The sequence below is a fragment of the Aspergillus aculeatus genome, assembly GCF_001890905.1.
Source record: "Aspergillus aculeatus ATCC 16872 unplaced genomic scaffold ASPACscaffold_11, whole genome shotgun sequence".
In the NCBI taxonomy this organism is placed as follows: domain Eukaryota; kingdom Fungi; phylum Ascomycota; class Eurotiomycetes; order Eurotiales; family Aspergillaceae; genus Aspergillus; species Aspergillus aculeatus.
The window spans coordinates 554,179-576,221 of NW_017962986.1; the positions used below are offsets into that span (position 1 = coordinate 554,179).

The following is a 22,043-nucleotide window of genomic DNA, read 5'->3' on the forward strand; positions in this document are numbered from 1 at the left end:
CATGACAACGTCCCACCCTACAGCTACGATGGTCGGAAGCCTAGAGATGAGGCTACTTCGCGCTTTATGCTTCCGCGACTGTTGTTGATTTTGGCAGGGCGCCTGCAATATGCATAGTACGACACTATCAAGAGTTGTATCGAATATACCAAGGACTTCAAGACTGAGACCGTCAGGGGTTGAGAAGATGTGGATTTATGCTGATATAGAGACCGTCATGATATCACACTACTAAAATTAACAGAACCATGTTGACACAAACAGCGGCGATTCCAGCTTATAACTGGTTTAGTCTCACGGATGTAAAGCATGATGCACTGATAACGAGTTGGCCGGATGGTGTAGTTGGTTATCACGTATCGTTAACACCGATAAGGTCCTGGGATCGAGCCCCAGTCTGGTCATTCCTTTTTTACAATTCTATCCACCCTTGCCCAGTAAACTACTTACTGGCACTGTTGACTTTTTTTACCATGGATTTGAAAGGAAATCTCGGCATATACTGAAGATCGGTGTTGGTAGAGGAAAGCCGCGCACTTTGTCCCGCGCCGATAGTACACGAGTAGAGGGCTTCTTAGTTACCCACAATGGTCACTCGCCGTCCACGCCCTACAACCACTGTTCGCATCAGTGAACTGGAGAGTTCTCTTCTTCGCACTTAGCCGCTTCAGTATTGTAACCTGTTCTTGACCTCGCATGACCGCCCCTATTCTACGACCATTGTTGGCGCAAGCTCGAAAGGACGTGGATCCCATCTCGTCGCTGTGGTCTGACATAATTCGCATACTGTGATACCAACATCAATGGGCATCACATACAGTGCATTGACCTTCCCCCCTCTATAAACTACTCAGCACGGCATCGTCTGATTCCTCCCCAATGGCTTCTACCAGCACATCTGCCAGTCGTATCGGCATGGACAAAAAAGGCGAGTGTGATGCCGGAAGCCGGTATGTGTTTTCCGGACCCGCGACCTTTGCGGCAAATCCCTCTTGGAAGGCCGGCGGCATGGCCTGGTCTTGCTCGCAGATCACGTATGCACAGGGGATCTCGCTACTCCAAGGTTCATGCGTTACCTTGCCTGCAAAGACGGCGCGGGAGGTGTGGTGTGTGAAGGTATTCCATTGAACCTGCTCGTCGAGCGGGAGGTCTTGCCAGCCGATGTGGCTGGAGCTATCGATGTGGACATAGTCGCCCTGGAATTGCAGAATCAGCTTTTGAGGAACTTCACACGCTCTATGCGCAGCTTTACTCGTGTGAGATTGACTCGCACCGTCGGCTGCTGGAGACAGCCTACGTTAGGGTGATGGTGCGACATACTTCCACCTGCATCCAGGGCAAAAAGCTCCCACCCAGCATCTCGAGTAGGCTTTGCCCGCGATCGAGTGCAAAGGCAGCGAGATAGACCACTTGAACGACTCCGCCGGCCTGGCCGCGTTGCGCACGTGTAGTCTTGCTCAAGCCATCCACTGCGTTGGATGCTACCACACCGCCGTAGGAGTGGGCGACAACGACAATGTCGTTCTCGGCGTCGGCGAGATTCGTCAAAAGTCTTCGGAGAGAGGCAACATCGTCCGATAGGGTCTTGGAGGGAGGCTCAGCTCCAATTGAAGGGTGGGCTGGACATTTGGATGCAAAGCCGAGATCCTGGAGCTGAGCTCGAAGGGCATGGAAGAAGGGAGGGGTGATCCAAGCCCCAAGGGAGAAGACGATGACCGGGGAGTTCATCCTGGGAGTGTAAGAAAAAGGAACTCTGGAAAAAGAAGCAGACGATCAATACATCGCAGGCGGAAAATGCCCCGGGTGGGGGTGCTGGTCTATTATAACCCGGATCCCCCTCCCCCGGGCAGGGGCGGACAACGGCACGTTGCGAGCCAATGCGAGGAGGAGCTTTATTATGATGGTCCCATCTTATGACTCGCGTTACGCACAGCGCACGGCCTGGTTGGTTGCTTATTGCCGGGATGTTGAACCGATAAATTTGACAGGTGGGGTTCGAGCCTAACACCCCGCAATGATTGGCCTGATAATCTTCCTAACTTGTCTATCTACTAGCTTCCCTTTCGACTACATCTTAGGGCATTGACTACCTACTTTAGGTACCTACTAGCTAGCTAGGTACTTACTATCCTTCCCGTGTCAAGGCTACAGTCCCCAATTTTCTCTGTCTGCTCACTCCCTTTTTTTCTGATCCCTGTCTGCGCGCTGGCATAAATCGAGTGTGTTCCTCCAGGCTCCAATGGCACCCACACACCGTTGTCATGGCTCTTGTCGACTCGCGTCAGTCGACACAGGCCCATCAAACGGTGACAACTATCATAGTTACAGTTCTGGCCACTTTTTTTGTCTTCCTCCGACTGCTAGCTCGGGGTAGGAAGCGTGTACGTCTAGGCCCCGATGATTACACACTCATTGTTGGATTGGTATCTGCTATCTCTTTCCGAATTCACGCGGTTATTGGCTAATGTGCATTAGGCCTTTGTGATAGTGATTGCAGCTGTCAAACCTCGCCTGTCTGGGCCAATTCCCACAACTGTAATGAGCCGAACCATACTGACGGTGCCTGCCTAGGTATTCACTATGGGATGGGCCGCCACATGTCCCGCATTCCACCATCGGATCTAGTCATTTTCTCCCAGGTATGGTGATTGTATTGTCGTGTCACCTAGTTCGCGTGATTGTTGATTGAAGAGTCCTGTACAACACAGCTCCTATACGCATTCGAGCCTCTCTACATCACCACGGTCGGCATCATCAAATTCTCCGTTCTTCTGATGTATCATCGTATCTTTCCAGTCCGCCTTATCCGCGTCAGGGGCATCATCCTCGCTACCATCACTGTCGCCTGGGTCATATCCGTCGACCTTGTCGCCATCTTTCAGTGCTTGCCCCTGGAGAAAGCGTACAATACAACCCTGCCTGGTCACTGCATAGACCTCAAAGCCGCGCTGATTGGCAACGGGGTTCCGAACTTCGTCACGGACATCTGCATCCTTGCCCTACCAGGTCAGCTCATTTGGAAAATCCAAGCAGGTTTCAGCCAGAGGATCTCAATCTTGCTTGTCTTCCTGAGCGGGACTTTGTGTGTGACACGAAACTCATCTCTCCCCGCTGTCGACGATTTGTGGAACGCTAATACGATAACCATTTCTGTTAGTGTCGTGTTCGCCAGCATTTACCGATTTAGTCTTATCTTTTCCTTCGAGATTAATGATATCGCTTGGACCCTCGCCGACGCGGAAACGTGGTGTGTTGTGGAGACTGCAGCGGGCGTGATCTCTGCTTGTCTACCAACTGTGATCCCTATGATCATGCATACTTGCTGTAGCCTGGTACACTCTCTTTCTCGGACCGCGTCCTCGGGTGGAGGGGTAGAGGCTATGCTATCCTGTGAGCCAGGAAGAAGTACGTATGTGGGAGAGGCTCGTGTGGATCAGTATCACTCCTTCAATGGGCAGCAGAGGTTTGCCCTGGAGCGATTCGAGAACTTGCAGAAGGATAGTACCTCGCAGCTTAGCATTGAACGATGGGAGACTATCCCTGCGAGTCGAGGAACTGGAGCATTATCATGACTCGTCAACATTGCATTGAACAACTAATGATCTGCTCTTAATATTGCAGAATCCCTGGATCAAACGCTTCTCCAGCGAGAGCCATTGAACTGTACTTATTCAAGTGTTATATGCCCCCGCCGCCGTTCCATCCTTCGATTCCAGCTCCTCAACCCTGCGCTTGAGATCCGCGTTGAATCTCCTATACTGTCCAACCAACTTCCTGCCCAACAACGAGGGTCCCATCAGAAATGCAAGTGCACCAGTAAACTCTTCCGTTTGCTTGAGTATCGTCGCCGACCCGTCCTTTGTGGAAAGTATATAGAAGCTATGCAGCCCAGCGACCAAGCCAGCAACCGGCGGACCCTGCCACTGGAAGAGGTTCTCGGAATTCTCCTTTCGACGCGGTCAGCGCTGACTCCGTCCCGCAAGACTGTCGGAATGTTCTTCTTGAATGCTTGGATTCGCAACATACAGTGATCTTGGCGTCAAACTTCATGCCATCTATGCCACAACATATGACATCGCCCGGTATTAAAGTCGCCAGCGTCTTGGTGCTATTCTTCGCTTTGAGAAGGTGAAAGGTAGAGACGTGCCACTCAGGGTATTTTGAAAAGTCCAAGAGCTATTGGGAAATCGAGTCAGCGCGGTGTTATGGGGGTTGCGAGAGCATGGAAGATGACAGTTACCACTTCGCGCACTTTGGAGGGCGGAGCAGCAATCTCGACCTGAGTTTCAATCATCGTGACTGATAGGTGTGTGATCAAGCTGGGATACCTCGCTCCGTAGATAAAGGCGCAAGCTGGGGGTTAAGGCCGAATTATCGAACCCAACCCGATCAGCAAATTCGAAGGCCTTTTATACATGTAAGGTCATGCAGCGCCAAGGCTCGGCCTTCCTGCTGGAAGGATGCGTCGGGTCGAAGGGGCCGTAGCTTAGCCCCACTTGTCCACCCGAGCAAGCCAAACAACTGCACCAAATTTATCCGTCAACTTGGGTACTGCACAGTACGTAGTCTACTCTTACTTCGAGACTGAAGCCTGCGAGCACTGCATGCCCCACCTCCACGTTCTTTGGTGCCTGAGGCATGAAGCAATCGCATACATTCCTGGTCGCCGCGCAAACGAAAGGTCTGGCGACCGACCACTTCTCATTTCTACTCATCTATAGGACCCGTGCTAAGTAGTCGACAAAAGTTCGACTGCTTTTGTCCCTTTAACATGACCCGGAATCGCCAGAGTGGCGATGGCAACAAGGATCGCATAGTGTGAGGGATCAAAACTGTAGATGAAACGACTGACGAGTAACTCAGAACTCCATTGATAGTGGGAGGCAGACCACTGCAAAGATACAAAAGGCCAGTAGAACTTCTACTCTGTACTCTATCTATACATAGTCATATCGATATATCGAAGTGTCAGGATGTCAAGGTCTACTACTTTAGGGCTAGGGCTTCAGATGACTAGCCCTAAGTTCACATCTAACAGGAGCTATGCACCATGGAACTTATAACTATGGCCTCTTTTCCCCAAAATTTCTCAATACGCGCCTACTGTTGTTACAGAACCTTGTCGAGAACTTTGTCCATTAACCCCGGGATATCAACTCATTCTACCTTCTGTCGTCCCAAAATCTCAATATCTTTTACTCCTTGGAAGAGAGTCGGGGGGGGGGGGGGGGAAGAGGAGTATCCAGGAAAATGTGTTCCAGAGTGAACAGCTCCTATGAACTTTGAGCTTTTAGGGCTAGCTGGAGCCTTGGCCCACAGGTAGCCCTCAACATCCTGACATGTTCTTATATCGAAGGTAGTCAAGAATAAACATATTTTAAATCCTTGGTGATTGTTTTTTACTGTAATACAATTAACTTTATGGGAGCACAATGGTAGTACTAATAAGGCTAGCTAAGCGATTTTTACTATGCTATGTGACTACCGTCTAAGTATAGGCTACCTATGCCGACACTGTGAGTAGAATATAGCTTCCCTGGCTGTCGGGCTCCTTAGCCCGTCAGGCATTCACACATGGGTGCCTTAGGCACCCATGTAGTATTCAAGTAATTAGTTCAGAGCGAAGGCCCTTCAGGCCATCCTCTTCTCTTTTTTCCTCAAGAATGGAATTCTTGCCTGGCTTAGTTCATCTACATGCGTAGTATCACACTGGCTGATTGAGTAATGGAAGAATGGTGGGGTGCTGTCTGGTGTAGCTGGTGCTGTTGTTACAGATTTTCACGTGCCGCCGTGAGGTTAATCGGTAATCAAAGAAAAAACAGAGCTTCTCATTAAGGTATAAGGATGCCTTACAGCTCCGTTTACGGGGTTCGATTGATCAATATAGAGCAGACCAGCCGATGATTTTAAAAAAAGCCTTTGTGACCGGGGGGCCTATGTGAAAGCTTGTAGAGCAATAGATACGAAAGCCAAAAAGGAGGAATCATATGGGTCTATTCATTCGCAGGGAGCAGACAGTATGGCGTAATTTGATTATTGTTCGGGAACAAAAATCATATCGAATTCTTCGAAAACCATACCCGCGCAGCGGTCGTAGCACAAGGGGGGCCGTGGGTAAAAAGTGAAATTTAATGCATCATCCGTGAATCGAACACGGGCCTCATCGATGGCAACGATGAATTCTACCACTAGACCAATGATGCTGATTGATATGGTAGCTTTCTAGTCTGTACTCTACAACCATACTTTTATCTCTGCGCTCATCACCGGATGGTATGGGAGTACAGTAACTGTACTTAAACTCATCCGACAGCTTGTGCCCGATTTATGCCTTCAGCATAAGACTTATATGGGGAATAGCTACCAATTACTCAGCAATGCGCACAAAACCAATTTCTCTCGAAAGGCACGTGCGGACTCCTTCTTACTCACACGCCCCCAGTGTACAGCACATATACAAGATTCCAGCAAGAGCTTCCATTATAAAATCACTGAGTTCCTTCCATCACCTTACGATCACGATCATACCACCGCCATCAACCAAGTACATTACAATCTCCCGCAGCATTCCGAGCGGCTTGGCAACCCCCCTCATAAGATTCTTTTCACTTGACAGCTACCCGTCAGATTCCTCCCCAAGGAAAGGGAAATACATCGTCTCCGAGCTCTCCGCCACCGCATCTAAGAAGGCCGGGATCAACGGCTCCATTCCCAACTCCAGCGCCTTCGCCGACCATTCTGTCAGCCCCAGCTCCGCGAACGGGCGACCGTGGACTTTCTCCATGTATCCCTTGAAGCTCTTGACTGGGATTCTGACATTCCCCGTGTGATGGCGGAAATGAACAGACGATGACGAGGAGGATGAAGAAGGCGATGTGCTGTCCGATACCGATGACGTCACCTCCGAGGCAATTCTCTCGGCGATGATCTCGACTTTCTGGAAGTCGAGGAACCCGCCCATGTTGGTGAGTCGGGGAGTGGCGCTGAGGCGGTCCGAGAAATGAAGCAAGGAGTTGAGGGCGTCCTGGTCTGGTGCGTTATCACCGATCGGGGTGCATGGCCGGTGGATGTAGACGGACAATCCGGTTCGGTCGGCGAGGTGCTCCAGGAAAGCCTCGCTCGCCCATTTCGTAGCCGTAAATCCCTCAGAGCCGCTGGCGAGCGGCGGGTAGGACGCGACGGAGATAGGGCCCAGAGATGTCTGGCCTGATTGAAGGATGACACGCGGGGAGGAGACGTAGTGCAGGGGGATTCGGGCTCGACACGCAAACCCCGCGAGGAAGTGCGTGGACCTCAGGTTAGGCGTTCGGAGGGAGCGATAAGTGTTGAGACAGTGTCCATGCGCCCCCGCGTGGATGATTACATCGACACACGATTGCAGGGTGTCCGACTCGGCGGTGGACAGTCCCAGGGTGGGATCGAGGAGGCTGCCATAGTAGACCCCGACACTACTACTTGACGGGAGCACGTCATCCTGACCCTTCTCCACGGCAAGGCAGTGAATCTTGTTGACTTCGGACTTCTGAAGCAGGGCTCGTAGGATTGTCCTCCCGAGAAATCCAGTCGCCCCTGTCAGAATGATCTCAATGCCTGCTGATTCTCTGGAGCGGCGCGGCTCCGAGCGCGAGCTTGTCTCTTGGAGTATCGCTTCCGGGACAGCTGTCTCCTCGTACCAGTTGATCGTTGCCATTGGGGTTTCAGCCTTCCGTGAGGCAACCTTAAGCGCCATGCTGGATAGAGTACTTGCAGCGTACAGCTCGCGAAGTGTGATATGCACCCCGATGGAAGTGCGAATCGCACCTTGGAGCTTGATCAGGAGTAGAGAATTCCCCCCGAGCATGAAAAAGTCCGACTCGGGCTGGATCTGAGGCTTGTCGGGTAAGATTCCCCTCCAAAGGAGCTTGAGCTCGCCCTCACCCAAGGTCAAACGCCTGTTCTCCTGCGATGGTCCATTTGCGCTCGAAGCCGGCAAAGCCTCGATTGCCTTTCGGTCGACCTTGCCATTCGCGGTCCGTGGTAAATTGTCCAGGCGCACCACCAGCGCAGGACACATGTACTGTGGCAGGGGAAGACTGGTCGCAAGCCGTTGAAGGTCGGAGTCGGTACTCGTGCGGCCGGGGGCAATCGCAACATAAGCCACGAGGTATTTGGAATCACCATCACCCTTGACGCAAACAACAGCAGCCGAGATCATGCCCGAAGAGCAATTCACCAATGTAGCTCCCACGTCGTCCAGGTCAATTCGAAGACCACGGAGTTTGATCTCCGTGTTTCCGTCCATACGACCGAGAAGGATAAGTGAGCCATCTTGAAGCATGCGGCCTTTGTCGCCAGTATGGTACATCCGAGTCCACCCCCGAGCAATATCCTCTTCACTCGCAAACCGGTCCTCGACGAATTTCAACCGCGTTTGTTCTTCGTCCAAGTACCCAAGGGCTATTCCAGCTCCACCGATACATATCTCGCCAGGCACACCAATTCCCACTAGATTATCGTCATCACCCAGGATATATATGGAAGTGTTGGGGATGGGCTTCCCGACGCTGCGCGCTTCCTTGAGCTGAGACACGTTCATGGTCTCGAAAGTCGTGCAAGCAGAGATTTCTGTTACGCCGTAGGAATCCTGAACAACAGGACATCTGTGGCCCAGTTGCACAAACTCTCGCTTCAGTTGGTCTGTAAATGGTTCACCACCGAGGCAGGCGTGGCGCCATGAGGTGTAGTCCTCTAGATACTTACATCCGTGCTGGAGAATAACCATGTACTCGGACGGCGTGGCAAGCGTGAATGTCACCTTCTCCCGCCGGATTAACTTGGCAACCTCGATAGGGTCTCCTCGCGCCGCCTGTGGGACGATGACGAGCTTCCCTCCATTCATGATTGCGTTAAGTGTCTGAGCAAGCCCCATGTCAAATCCCAAGGAGCTCTGCTGCAAGACGGTGACATTATAGTCCAAGTGAAGTTCCTCGGCCTTTGCGGCGAGGTAATTGATGAAGCCAACTTGCGAGAGCAAGACCCCTTTCGGTTTGCCTGTGGAGCCGCTGGTATACAGTAGGACTGATGGAGACGTACCATCACGGTTGAAATCTGTCGTCGGGTCCGAGTGCTCCTGCGCCGCAGACACATTGATGATAGTCGCCACACCAAGAGTGGAGGCTGAATTAAGCGTCGTAGCCGAGCAGAGTATCACATCTGTGCCCGAGGCTTCTATAATGGCACTATGTCTCGACATTGGGCTACTGAGATCGAGAGGTACATAGACAGCGCCGGTGAGAAGAATCGCTAGCAGGCTCGCCACCGAATCCAGGGATGGCTGGCAGAGAACCGCGACCTTTGTTCCGGGGGTGATTCTTCTTTCAGTGAGAGCATTCGCTATGAAGCCCATACGCGTGTCCAAGCAAGAGTATGTGTATCTTTCTTTTTCCTCAATGACGGCGGTCCTGTCGGCGCAGCTTTGTAAAATTGTGCGGAACCGTGCCGACAACGTCTCCGGCCATCGATGACGGATCCGCGTGCCCCGGCGGACGGACAAATGGGTTTCATCACTATTGCTCGAGAACAGGGCGCATTGCTGTACTGACAGGGAAGAGTTGGATGCAAATTCAGCTAGCAGGTTAATATACATGTCCAGGACCAGCCCTGCAGCCTCGGGACTGTAGAGGTAATCTCGACAGGTGACATCTAAGATGCAGGTTCCGAGCGCCGTAGGAGTGATGTGAAAGGACATGTCATACGGTGCGTTCCCCATGACGCTACGTTCGTAGGTCAATTTGAAATCCTCCACAGACATCTCAGTAATCTCCCCTACTCTATAGTTGATGGCCACCTGAAACAGTGGCGTGTGCGTTGAGGTTCGCGGAATGTCGAGGTGGTCAACGACGAGATTCGAGGGCATTGACGAGTGCGACAGCGCCGAGAGAACATCGCGTGACGTTCGCTGGAACACACTAGCAAAGCTATCATCCTGCACAATCCGGAACTGCAGAGGCAACAGATTGACAAAGTAGCCAACCGTGTTGAGGTACTGCTCATGTTTTCGATTCGCATCGCTCATGCCGATGCACATGCTCTCAATATTCAGCAGCTTTGCAAAAAGAATTTGGAGCGTCGCCAAGTAGTAATGAAACGCCGTGCCCCGAAGTCTTTGACTCGAGTTTCGAACACTTTCTGCAAGCTCTCGCCCGATTGTACGCGTAGTCGTATGCGCCTTGTAGTTGTCCGTGGCTGTTCTGTATTTCACCTTGGCAAGCCCAAGTAGAGGCATCACATCCGGCAAAGGTGAGAGTCGCCGCTTCCAGTACTCTATGTCCTTCGAGAATGCACCGCTCTGAATAGCCTGATTCTGCATTACAGAGTAGTCGATGTACTTTGTGGCATTGAAGGTTGGCGGCCTCATCTCGTAAAAGGCTTTAACTTCTCTGAGAAAGGTGGACCAGCTGACCCCAGCCATGATAATGTGATGATAGCTGAATATCACAGTGTGGCGCCCGGGTTTGACTGACACCACGGTGACTCGGAAGGTCTCTCCTTCCTCCAACGACCAGTTGTGAAGCGCCGCCTTCTTGAATTCTTCGGAAATGATTTCCGGATCCGAGGTCTTCACATGATGAAAGAAGGGCCTCGCTCTTCCTAGAATCCCTTGCACGAGCTCGCCACTTACATGGTCCTTAAAGAATGACGTGCGTAGGGATTCGTGCCTTGAAACCGTTTGCTCTAACGCTCGTTTGAATCTTTCAAGTTGAAAGGAGCCATCAACTTTGTAGGATATCACAACATTGTATTGCGTCGGGTCTTTCATGTAATGTCCTGCAAACCAGATCAGGGACTGGTATGGAGACATGAGCTCGACGCGTGTAAAGTCTCGAGTGAGAACAAGGTCAGGCTCTGCCTTTGATGTAGAACATGCGGCGGTCGAGCTTTCTGAAGTCGCCGAGCTGACGCGGTCTCGACTGCTAAGGCATTGGTCGGAGCTCGTCATGATACTTATGGCAGTCTGCATAGACTGATCGTTCTCATGGTCTCGCAACTTCTGCCCTAGGGATAGTGCAACAACATCTGTACAGACCCCAACCGCGGTATTGTACAACACATCAATAGCTGGTATTTCGACTCCGATTTCTTTCTTAAGCCAGCTGCCAATCTCAACCGCTACCAAGGAGTCACAGCCAAGATCGAGGAGTGGGACATCTGTACGCATGCTTTCCGCGTCGAGTTGGAGCACGGACTGTAATCGCCTGGATAAGAAACTCAGCATCAAGTCACGGGCTTCTGCACCGCATCTTGACTCTGAGAGTCTTTCTTTGATGGTGACATTCGTGGCAACTGGTTCTTTTTGCTTTTCATGGATCATCTCACTCGAGGTAAAATGGGAGAAAACTGGATTCGAACACCATGGCGGAATGTCCTGGTCGTCGCGTCGTCGCGTGACTGATGAGAAACCGATAATAATCTCTGCGCCATCTTTCGACTTCGCGTCGGAAGCGGTCACGGCCTCCGCAAAGGCATGGTGGATATCTCTCTCCGACAACGCCAGATAACCCTGGCAGATCAGGTGATCGAGCTCGCGTCTGGTTTGACCAGCACAGATTCCCACATCAACAACCATTCCCATCTGAATGATTGATGCTGCTAAGCCCTTGGCCCGACGTTTCTGCACTAGGTCACACATAAAATGTGTGGCCGCGTTCTGATAAGGCTGCTCAGGGATGCCCTTTACACCCCCTAACGATGAAAACAGAACGAAGAACTCCAGGGTAGGCTTAGAGAAGAGCTGATCAAGGTAGCATGATCCTTTGATCTTCATATCAAAAGCAATGTTGAGGTCATCAACGGCCTCATCCTCGAATACCTCAGCAGAGAGACTCATTGCTCCGTAAGCCACTCCACCAATTGGCGGCATGGTGGCGCTAATTCTGTCGTAGACCAGCGACAAAGACTCTTTCTGAGACACATTCATCGTCATCGATTTGACGCATATCCCAAACTTGGAGATGTTTTCGACCCATTCCCGATCTACTTGGCCGGTCCTGCTTGTGATGACAAAAGTTCTGGCGCCGTGTCGTACCATCCAGGAGATCAAGGACAGCCCAAGCGGGGCTATCATCTCAACCATGAGGTAACTTTTCTTCGGAGAGAAGATGTCAGGAGAACAGGGACCTTCGGCCGGAATTGAGACCTTGGTCGATTTAGTCCAGTCAATAATTGTTGGATGGGTGTAGGCAGATTCCGGCATATTGATAACCTCATTCAACGCGTAGGTGCGCTGAGCAAACGAAGACAGGTTCAGGGGATGTGCTTTCGCATCCGCATAAGCTCGAGTGAGTAGCTCCCTGCACTCAGCAGACTTCGCGCCCACGATGCACATTGAATCTAGCGAGATATTGCTATAAAGGCTATGAACATTTGACCTAAGCGTGCCACTCCAGCCTGTGGCCAGATCAACGAGGTATGATATACCTGTCGGCAGGGCTTGCTGAATCATCCGGCGGGTTGCTTGAGGGTGTAATCCGATCCATCTGCTCCCCACTTGATCTCGCCTGGTGGACGTCACAAAGTAGACCTCTCGTCTGCGCCAGCGCGGACTTGCTTGAAGAGCAGCGGCCAAGATTACGTTGGGCTCGTAGATTAAAACGGAGCCTGGATGCTGAACCGCTGATGATATGAGATCAGCAATGAGGAAGCTGGATATAGCCTGTAGAGCCGCGGGCGTAATCTCATCTTTCTTATCCAGAACGTAAATCTCGTCTGGGCGGACCCGAATGACTGACGAGTTGTGCTCTCCGATGCCCATCACTGTTGTACTTTTGTCCTGAGTGGCACCCAGCCACATGAACCGTCTTTTGGAGCCTTGTGAAAATAGTGGAATTGAATATTGCGTCTTGATAGTAATCGTCTCGGCGCCTCGCGAGGGAAGTTTAAGGAGACGCTGTATGCGCACTGTTCCCGTTTCGCTGGAAGTAAGACGCAGCTCGACTGGAACCTGATCAGGGTAAACTTCCTCGGTGAGTCTTAGAAGCTGCGTTCTGTGTCCTTTGTCTCTTTTCCCGTCCCGGACCAAGCGTGGGATAAAATAACTGCGACCGTCGAAGCGAATCTCTGGCTCATGTGTCCATAGCATCTTCTTTCCAGCAATCTGTGGAAGGCGCGACCACAAGAGGCGCAGGAAGGCCTCTAGAACCACATTTGAGCTGATTGCACCTGGCTCTGTCACAGCCAAGAACTGCAGTCGAGCATCTAGATGCTGAGACATTACCACTGTCCCTAATCCAAGAGTGATACTGTGAAAAGAGTGACCACTGTAAGGCGCGGATGACAACCAAAGTACGGATTTCGAACGCTCGAACAATCGGTGTACGGACAACAGTTTCCGAGGCGTAACCTCACTGAGAGGTAACGTCTTCTCGATTTCAATCGCAGATATGACCGGTAGTCCATCTTCTATAGTGACTGGATCGAAATCATCGATGTCTTCCATAAGACTAACAGCCACACCACACTGCGCGAAGTCTCGCGTCAAGCCCTGAATCAAGCGTGATTCTACCCAAGTCTTACCTCCTACGAGCATTACTTTCTGCGGCAGAGGCAAACGATCCACAAACCTAATTGGCTCACGAAGCATGTCCATAGTAGTGTTCACAGCTTGTGAGACCACCACGGAAAGATAGCTTGCTGTGCCGTCAGGCATATCTTGAGTCACAGTATCAATGCCCGAGAATTCTGCAGCGCGCAAGTGCCTGTCAATCTCCATTGGCGAAACGCCTTTCCAGCTTAGCTGTCTCGGCTCATTGCCATGCCACCACTCGGGAAACATGCCCATACAAATGAGCAGGGACATCACCATCTGACCTGTTATCTCCATGAGAACAATGTAACCCCCGGGCTTCAACAGTCGCCGAATTTCCTTCAATGATGGCTCAATGTCCGGAGTTGCAAAGTGCAAAAGAGTTGTGATCACCAGGTCATAGTTCGCATGACCAAAGCCTTGCTGAGTAAGGTCCCCTCTGAGATCTGCAACCTTGAATGAGATCTTGTCCGTGCAATCATTGCATGCACTTCTTGCTGCATCAACAAGCTCTTGAGAAATGCACGTATAGCAATATGAAGCACATGCATCACCCACAGTCTTCGAGGCCATACTCATAGGACGACTCCCTGCGCCAAACTCAAGTATATGCATATGAGGGTGCTTGTGCACGATGCGCTTGACGGTATCACAGAGCTGTTTGTGCGTCGAGCTAAAAGCCAGACCCTCCAAGAACAACCGGTTGAGGTGGCTATGCCCCAGGCTCGGAGCCTTGTGCCCTCGCAGAAACGATGCTAAATGTGAGCCGACGCATTGTAGCATATTGACCTCCGCCCTCCCCGAGAACCTCTCTGTGAGGCTCTTGACAATAGTGTCAGAATCTCCAAGCCATTCAATCTGCAGCAAAGTGCTTTGGGGATCTTTCTTGACTGCTCGAACTGCTTGATCAAGCTCATTGTACAGATGACGGTGGTGGGCTTTGAATGTTGCGACTTCACGTGGGTCAATCTCAGACAATGATTTTTGCGCGTAGAACAGAGCTATTCTTTCTGTAGAAATAGCTAGAATCTCCTCTTCATCCTTGGGTTGGTGCTCATCAATCAACCCAAAGCATGTGAATGGATCACGTTCCCAGACAATCCGAGAGAAAAGACTATTTTGACATAAAGATCTATGCTCACTCGTAGACCTCAAGAGCACGCCGTCTGCCTGAGCAATCGAGTTTCCTTGGCAGTCGAAGATTGAAAAGTCACCCTCAATCTTACAAGGGTCAGATGATATGATAAATCCATCGATGTCCAGGTCAGCGGCATCGCATAGGACTCGATGCACCAGATCCTGATTTACGGCGAGGCGATTGATTCTGGAAGGCAAATAGAATGAACAGTTTGTTCGCACCAAGGGCGAATTGAATGCTGTAATTAGGGTTTGAAATGCAGTTTCAAAGGCAGCGACGAGTAGTGATGATGGTGAGGTTGTGTCTTTTGGCCAACAAGCGCATACGCTAGCATGATTGAGCGTCCGACGCAACGTCTTGATTGCCCGAAATGGGCCTTCACAGACAAGACCACGATGCTCCAAAAGCTCGTACAGGACATCTGGGTCCACTTGCGTCAGACAAGGTTGCCTCGGGGATCGTTCAGGCAACTCATCCGTGTGAGCCCTGCCCAAATGAAGAATTACACGGGCTGTGCAAAGACTTTGGAGTTTTGCATCGCAGTCAGTGGAGGCATCGCAAGCAAAGTCAAGATCGATAACGGACTCCGAATAAGACTTGGACACTCCACTCGAGACCCGTATTTTGCTTACGCATTCAATTTCCGAGTCATGTCTTTCCAGCTTCAAGGGCATAGTGAGCTCCAAGTCCCGTATCTCGACAAGCGAAACAGGACTATGGTTGACGAAAGACGTTGCTGCCTCCAGGGCACGAGATATAAAAAGTCCAGCGCAGAGCAGTGGTTCCCCGTGGTATTTATAATCCTGCAGCCACTGTATCTCTTCCAAACGCAAAATCTTTCTCCATTGAGTCTCCCGAGACAGGCAATCATATATTCGTTGACCCAGCGACTGCTGTGAGTCTGGCCCCTGAAGACGATAATTGCGCGACATGCGAGATTCTCTCCAGTGTTCTCTTCGGTGGTCCCAGCAGTAATTCGGCAGTTCACTGAGTAATTTAGGTTTCGGTAGCTCAAACGAACGGCGATATCCGCCAAGGTCAACACGGTGAGGTCCAAGAAGTTCCCAGACCAAGCCCACGGCCAATGATGCGGCTTTCACGTCAGCTACTGCACGTCTCAACATCGATACATATGGAGTCTCCTTGTCGGTAACTCTTTTAATCGTCTCCATGACGGGGGCTTTGAGTGCTGGATGGGGTCCAACTTCAATGCACAAGTCAGGCAGGCTATTCCTCTGAAACGAAAGTTCCAACGCCTGCGAGAAGAGCACGGGCTGCACCATGTTGTCCACCCAATACTGACCAGATAGAGCAGACATATCAGTATCTAGAGAGAAGTCGTTCTCCTTTACGCTCGAAGTCCAATTGCATCCTTCTCGTGGTGATCTCCCTCGGATATTGCACGCCTTCAAAGATGTCAAGTATGCGTCTGCACAAGCGCGCATGTGATGAGAATGATAGGCTACATCGACCCTCAAGATCCTAGAGAATGTATTTCGGTTGTCAAATTGTACTTTGGCTTCGAAGATGGCATCGCGATCACCTGAAAGGGTCACACTTGTGGGTGAATTACTGGCTGCAACAACGATTCTTCCCCGAAACAGTGGCTGGGTGCAGAATTGCGTCGCCTCGGTATAAGATAGGCTGGCGGCCATCATTGCACCGGGCCGTGATGAGCACCTGGTGCTCTCCTGTCTAGCGTGGTATCCACGATAGTAGGCGATCTTGATGGCGTCCTCTGCCGATAGGATCCCAGCGGCATAGGTAGCGGCAATCTCTCCCGAAGAGTGGCCCACAACAACATCAAGCTGTATACCAGCAGCACTGAGAAGATCGCAAATTGCAATTTCAATTGCTGTCGTCAGTGGCTGGCTTAATTCCGCTTCGGCGACTCTCGAAAATGGTTCGTCTGCAGTAAGTTCATTCTGTAGCGACCATGAAGGTCCATCCGGCAGACCCTCTAGTGCTCGCTGACATTTTTCAATTGAGTCTCGGAATATGGGGCAGGACTGGACCAGATCACGGCCCATGGCTGCCCATTGTGCACCTTGACCAGTAAAAATACCAAGAATAGCACTCTTTTCCTTCGGGCTCATTCGTGCCGAGCGATTGAGATCGGCTTCAAGGTCCGATTCTTTCATTTTAACGGTTCTCTCAATCATGCCCAAAAGCTCATCGCGGCTATTCGCAGAGAACGATGTTCTCAAGGGAAGAAACGTTCTTTTGCAACTTAGCACCCATGCTAAGTCGTTCAAACTTGTCGAGGGATGGCTTCTGACATAATTCGCCGTGAGCTGAAGATTTTGCATTAATGAGAACCGGGTCTTGGCAGAGAACACAAACGGACCTACGAGTAGGTCTCGATTGGCACTTTCAAGCACATCGTCTCTCTGTGAACTTACATCTGTGAGAGGCGTATAACTCTCAATGATGGCGTGCGCATTGGTTCCGCCGAATCCAAATGAGTTCACACTGGCACGCAGTGGGTTGTTTGGGACTAGAGAAGGCCATCTGAGATTTTGAGTTGGAACTTCTATATGGTTGTAGAATGGTTCGATCCTTGGGTTGAGCTTATCGAAAAGCAAATTCGCAGTAATCGTACGGTTTTTGATACATTCGACTGCTTTTAGTAGTCCTGCCAGGCCAGCACAACCTTCCAAATGTCCCACGAGTGTTTTGATGGACCCTACATGAAGCTTGTCGGCTGCGTTGAACGTGGAGTCTTTGGGGAAGAAAACTCTTTGGATTGCTTGGGCTTCAACAGGATCCCCTGCGGGTGTGCCTGTTCCATGGCATTCGAAAAGCTGACACCGATCTCTGACGGGATCAAGACCAGTGTTCAGGTATGTTTGCCGAATCAGGCTTGCCTGAGCCTCAACACTCGGCATCGTAATCCCGGGCGAGCGGCCGTCTGAGTTAATTAATGTCTCTCTGACTATGCCTGCTATGGTATCGCCGTCGGCTATCGCGTGGTTTAGCGGTTTCAGAATGACAGAAGCACATCCCTCACCCCGGGCGTAGCCGTCGGCCGCTTCATCCCACATTCGACACCTGCATGTAGGCGACAACATATGTAGTTTCGATTCGCTAACGTATGTTCCCACGTCCAGAATCAGATTGACTCCTGCAACAATGGCTAGCTCCGCTTCCTGATTCCTTAGACTTTGAACAGCATAGTGCAGCGCGACCAAAGAGCTCGAGCACGCGGTGTTGATCGTAATCGATGGGCCTTTCAAGTCAAAGAAATACGTTAATCGATTCGACAACAGACTAGGGGCTGTTCCGGTCGCATTCCACCTCCCAGCAGAATCTAGATCACGCATTTGGATGTCATGATAGTCTGAAGTCATGACGCCGACAAACACCGCAGTCGAGGATCCTTGCATTTGCTGAAGGGTATATCCTGCAGCCTCCAGGGCTTCGTATGTTGTTTCCAACAACACCCGTTGCTGAGGATCCATGCACTCAGCTTCGGAAGGAGAAATTCCGAAGAAGGCAGCATCGAAGTGACGGTGATCGGTGTGCAGGAGATAGGCTCTGTTTGGGACGTTTGTGGAGCCAAGGTGATCAGGGTCAGGATGATAGACGCCGGAGAGGTTGAGTTTATGGGAAGGGAAGTCGGTCAAGACATCGCGTGGATTGTAGAGAAGCTCCCAGAGTTCGGCCGTAGAGGTTACACCGCCTGGGAACCGGCAGGAACTACCCACAATTGCAATCGGTTCTTTCATTGTCTTTCTTGATATTCTCTTGGATGAAAGCTCCAATCTCACTTGTCATCTCTCTGCAGCAGGTGAAGCAGGTCAGCCTTCTGTTGCATAGTTGGGACACAATGCTATATACTCTCAGTCTTGACCACGGTTCTGGGCTCGAAAGGATGTCCTCAGGTCCTCTGGGTAAGCACCCCAGCGATTAGGTTTGGATCACGTAACGCTGACCAGAAGCATAAGTGGACATCCCATCTCGTTGCTCTCTCTGAAACCTGTAGAACTGGGTGCGAAAAGTGCTCCAGCAATTCAAGGGCTGGGATGTGCGAGTTTGAACCTTCCTGCGATCAGCTCTCGATTGACTTTGCGAGACGTCAGCTGAAAGAAATCATATACGATACTCACACCAACCATGTCGAGACTTGGTACTCCTTCACGGTTACAGAGAGACCCAAGAAGGAATATTTAAAGGACACGCATGCTGTGGAACCCATCAAGCTCGAAATTGTAACTTCTGTGCAAGGTGATATGGGGATAGATGTCCGCATGCCTGGCCATTGACATCACACCACTCGAGTCTGCAGCCTAGATCGCCCTAGAGAGTCATTGGTGAGGGCTCTGTATCTGGGCGACTCACGGCATGTGCTACGTTAGGGCTGAACTTCTAGTCTCCTTCGAACCGATTAGGAAGCTATGCCCAGGAAGTTGACGGTGGGTGCAACCTGCACGAGGTCACGATTATGGGGTGGAAAGGAACGCCCAATCATACTGCATAGGAACCTGCTTCCTTGTTACGAACATATAAACTCAGTCATTCTCAATTTATCGACTGCTATATCGTTGCTGCTTCTAATTCGCAGTCACCCCTCACCGTGATGGGAGTCTAATTTCGAGTGGAGTTCCTTTCTTGACCCACCAAAACAGCTCGCACATTCTTTGTCACGACCAGAATGGATGTCTCAGCTCAGCTCTCTCTACCATTTCAGACCCTCAGCCGCAGCTTCGCATTCTCGCGTAATGACGAAGTGAAATGGTGGCAGAGCACAGCTCCGATGTTTGCACGCATGATGGCAGCCGCCAAATACGAGGTTCATGCGCAATATCGGTTTTTGTGTATCCACCGTGAATTTGTCATTCCTAATCTGGGTCCATACCCCAGAAAGGGCCAACATATGCGCTGGAAGAGTCACTTGACCCGCTTTGGACTGCCTTTTGAATTGAGCTTCAACTACTCCAAATCACTGCTGCGGTTCGCCTTTGAGCCCCTCGGGCCTCTGACGGGGTCCGAAACTGACCCTTACAATACTAAGCAAATTCACACGGTCCTGAGAGCACTCAAAGCTGTGGTTGCAGATCTCGATCTGGAATGGTTCAGCCATTTCGTCTCAGAGCTAGTCGTCACGGACGAAGAGGTTGAGAATATTCGAAAGAATAGACTGGAGATTCCATGTTTCAAAACCCAGAACAAACTAGCTGCTGATCTAGAACCCGACGGTGGGATCGTTTTCAAAGCGTACATCTATCCGCGAATCAAGTCAATTGCGTCTGGCACGCCCAAGGACCAATTGATGTTCAACGCCATACGTAAAGCCGACCCAGGTGGAAGTTTAAGAGCACCACTGGCAGCATTGCAGGAATTTATGGCCTCGAGGAGCGCGACACTCATTCCCCACTTCCTTTCTTGCGACCTGGTCCAGCCCTCCAAATCTAGAATCAAACTTTACTGTTACGAAACCCAACTAGAGTTGGATTCGATAGCGGATATATGGACTGTCGGTGGACGACGAACCGACCCGGGGACCATAGCGGGGCTCGAATTACTGAAGGAGCTGTGGCAGCTACTACCCATCACTGAAGGACGCTGCGCTCTTCCAAATTGCTTCTTTGAGCTTGGCGAGTCACCCCAGGAACAACTACCCTTTATAACCAATTTCACCCTGTCTCCCAACAGTCTTCTTCCCGAGCCTCAGATCTACTTTCCATCGTTTGGTCAAAATGACAAGGTCACTGCGGATGGCTTAGAAGCATTCTTCAGTCGTGTGGGCTACGAGGGGATGGCAACAACGTACGCGTCGGACCTCGCCGCCTATTAGTGAGTTCTACTACTTTTCACCTTCCCTTTTCTAAGACACTATATACAAGAATGGCAGGTTGACAAACCCAAGCCCCGATCAGAATCTTGCCGACACAAAACATGTCCAAGCCTGGATCTCTTTCTCCTTCCGGCAAAACCAGCCGTACATGAGCATCTATTTGCATACCTTCGAAGCCATGGGTTGTGCTCTTGGAAGACCCTCAGTGAGGTTCAAAGAGCAATAGTCGATTGATCTGACGCACCATGCTAATCTTTTAGAAGTACCAGCTACTATGTCATCGCAACCATGTTCGCTTTTTCTTCTTGCTACTTGCCCGCTCTAGAGCATGTATTCTCCTGTTACTCGAATTACGATGCGTACATATGTTATTCTTGTCCATGGTTAAATGCGAGTCTTCTTGTCATATCAACAGTCCTTTCCTTGGTTGATCTGTAGGTGTGCCAACCCTGCACCATTTTGCCGACTTAGAGGGTATATGCGTCCTCAGATATGCGGTCGAGTTGCGCAACAATACATGGCTGGGGTCGGGGGGGGGGAGGCGGGGTGGTATACCAACATCTCTGAGGGTATGCGTGTCACCTGCTGGGATCATGGATATGGGCTACGTCAGTTCAGAATGCGGCGACTGAAGCATCAAGCGCTTTATTGGTGTGCTGTCTGAGACGCTTTGTACCACGAAGGTGGATGGGGCGTCTTCCCGCGTCAACATATATCACCGCACATCAGCTGTCTGCTACGAGGGACACCCAAATGTACCCGCAATTGTCGCATTGACACGGTCTCAACTAAGCCTATGTCAAGTGGGGCGCCATAATACACGAATATCAAAGATAGCAACAGCTTGTACCAGAACCAATGCAAATTTATAGGCATGAAAAGTGTTTTGGAAATAAGTATCATTTGTGAGTATAAGTGAGATAACAGGCAAAACAAACACATACGACCACAGGGTGTGGAAAACAGGGCTTCCCGTCCGCTCAGCCGTACTTAAGCCACACGCCGGGAGGTTAGTAGTTGGGTGGGTGACCACCAGCGAATCCCTTCTGTTGTATGTTTTTATTTTGGTTTTTCGTGCCCCAACCACCAATGTACGAAAGTAGAGCAGTCTCACGTGGATGTTTGTCACCTACTGCAGGTTTGGCATCGAATATGATCACATTTATATGTTTCACGTTGTGTAAATCCTATCCTGTCTACTGTACCGCGCCGCACTACCTGAAAAGTACGAACCGAGACGGCGGTCAGGTACGGCAGAAGCCATGGGGCTGCTGCCTTACTGTGGCACTGCGTTGTTATTCTTGATCCTCCTCCCTTGCAACCGACCTGGCGAGTGCAACATCAGTTTGCTTCAGTGGCAATATTCTAGCATTTTATGTTTGGAACAAGGTGGGGTTGGAAGGGCTTTCAGTTCAGTGTGACCATTATTCTCCGATTCATACCGGGGGTTATACTCGATTCTGATGTTGTGGCTCTGGGTGCGTCCGGTGTGAATTTGAGTAAGCTTTCCACTGAACCTGTGCTTTCTTTTCAACAATTGAGACGCA

General features: G+C 50.7%; 5 protein-coding genes and 2 non-coding genes across 7 annotated transcripts; 3 read left to right on the forward strand and 4 right to left on the reverse strand.

Moving 5' to 3' along the window:
* Positions 1–330: 330 nt before the first annotated feature.
* ASPACDRAFT_t201 lies at positions 331–404 on the forward strand. Its single transcript has one exon. It is a non-coding gene; the product is annotated as a tRNA-Val (tRNA).
* Positions 405–494: 90 nt separating this feature from the next.
* ASPACDRAFT_1881812 (alpha/beta hydrolase) lies at positions 495–1,763 on the reverse strand. Its single transcript, XM_020198258.1, has 2 exons — positions 1,321–1,763; positions 495–1,196 (listed from the first exon to the last, which is right to left on the reverse strand). Exons 1-2 carry the CDS (start codon positions 1,726–1,728, stop codon positions 840–842), a joined length of 765 nt encoding a protein of 254 aa, XP_020054690.1. The 5' UTR covers positions 1,729–1,763; the 3' UTR covers positions 495–839.
* Positions 1,764–2,632: 869 nt separating this feature from the next.
* Positions 2,633–3,072, forward strand: ASPACDRAFT_122159 (uncharacterized protein; the record flags this gene model as incomplete). Its single annotated transcript, XM_020196499.1, has 1 exon — positions 2,633–3,072. A coding segment is annotated over exon 1 (298 nt), but the record flags the coding sequence as incomplete, so codon positions are not given.
* Positions 3,073–3,649: 577 nt separating this feature from the next.
* ASPACDRAFT_122160 (SRPBCC domain-containing protein) lies at positions 3,650–4,359 on the reverse strand. Its single transcript, XM_020196500.1, has 3 exons — positions 4,241–4,359; positions 4,027–4,176; positions 3,650–3,947 (listed from the first exon to the last, which is right to left on the reverse strand). Exons 1-3 carry the CDS (start codon positions 4,292–4,294, stop codon positions 3,672–3,674), a joined length of 480 nt encoding a protein of 159 aa, XP_020054692.1. The 5' UTR covers positions 4,295–4,359; the 3' UTR covers positions 3,650–3,671.
* A 1,773-nt stretch (positions 4,360–6,132) lies between these two features.
* ASPACDRAFT_t211 lies at positions 6,133–6,203 on the reverse strand. Its single transcript has one exon. It is a non-coding gene; the product is annotated as a tRNA-Gly (tRNA).
* A 413-nt stretch (positions 6,204–6,616) lies between these two features.
* ASPACDRAFT_31401 (uncharacterized protein) lies at positions 6,617–18,427 on the reverse strand (the record flags this gene model as incomplete). Its single annotated transcript, XM_020199810.1, has 1 exon — positions 6,617–18,427. One exon carries the CDS (start codon positions 18,425–18,427, stop codon positions 6,617–6,619), a length of 11,811 nt encoding a protein of 3,936 aa, XP_020054693.1.
* A 926-nt stretch (positions 18,428–19,353) lies between these two features.
* ASPACDRAFT_53276 (uncharacterized protein) lies at positions 19,354–20,722 on the forward strand (the record flags this gene model as incomplete). Its single annotated transcript, XM_020202727.1, has 2 exons — positions 19,354–20,495; positions 20,569–20,722. The coding sequence occupies 2 exons, from the start codon at positions 19,354–19,356 to the stop codon at positions 20,720–20,722; spliced, it is 1,296 nt and encodes a 431-aa protein (XP_020054694.1).
* Between the last annotated feature and the right edge of the window lie 1,321 nt (positions 20,723–22,043).

What these genes read in the sequence shown, in the direction of transcription:
- ASPACDRAFT_1881812 (XM_020198258.1), bottom strand. Translation starts at nt 1,728, where the DNA reads ATGAACTCCCCGGTCATCGTCTTCTCCCTTGGGGCTTGGATCACCCCT. An exon ending in TGCCCTGGATGCAGGTGGAA is followed by an intron (nt 1,197 to 1,320) that starts GTATGTCGCACC and finishes CTGCAATTCCAG; the next exon opens with GGCGACTATGTCCACATCGA.
- ASPACDRAFT_122160 (XM_020196500.1), bottom strand. Translation starts at nt 4,294, where the DNA reads ATGATTGAAACTCAGGTCGAGATTGCTGCTCCGCCCTCCAAAGTGCGC. An exon ending in CCTCCAAAGTGCGCGAAGTG is followed by an intron (nt 4,177 to 4,240) that starts GTAACTGTCATC and finishes ATTTCCCAATAG; the next exon opens with CTCTTGGACTTTTCAAAATA. An exon ending in AGTTTGACGCCAAGATCACT is followed by an intron (nt 3,948 to 4,026) that starts GTATGTTGCGAA and finishes CCGCGTCGAAAG; the next exon opens with GAGAATTCCGAGAACCTCTT.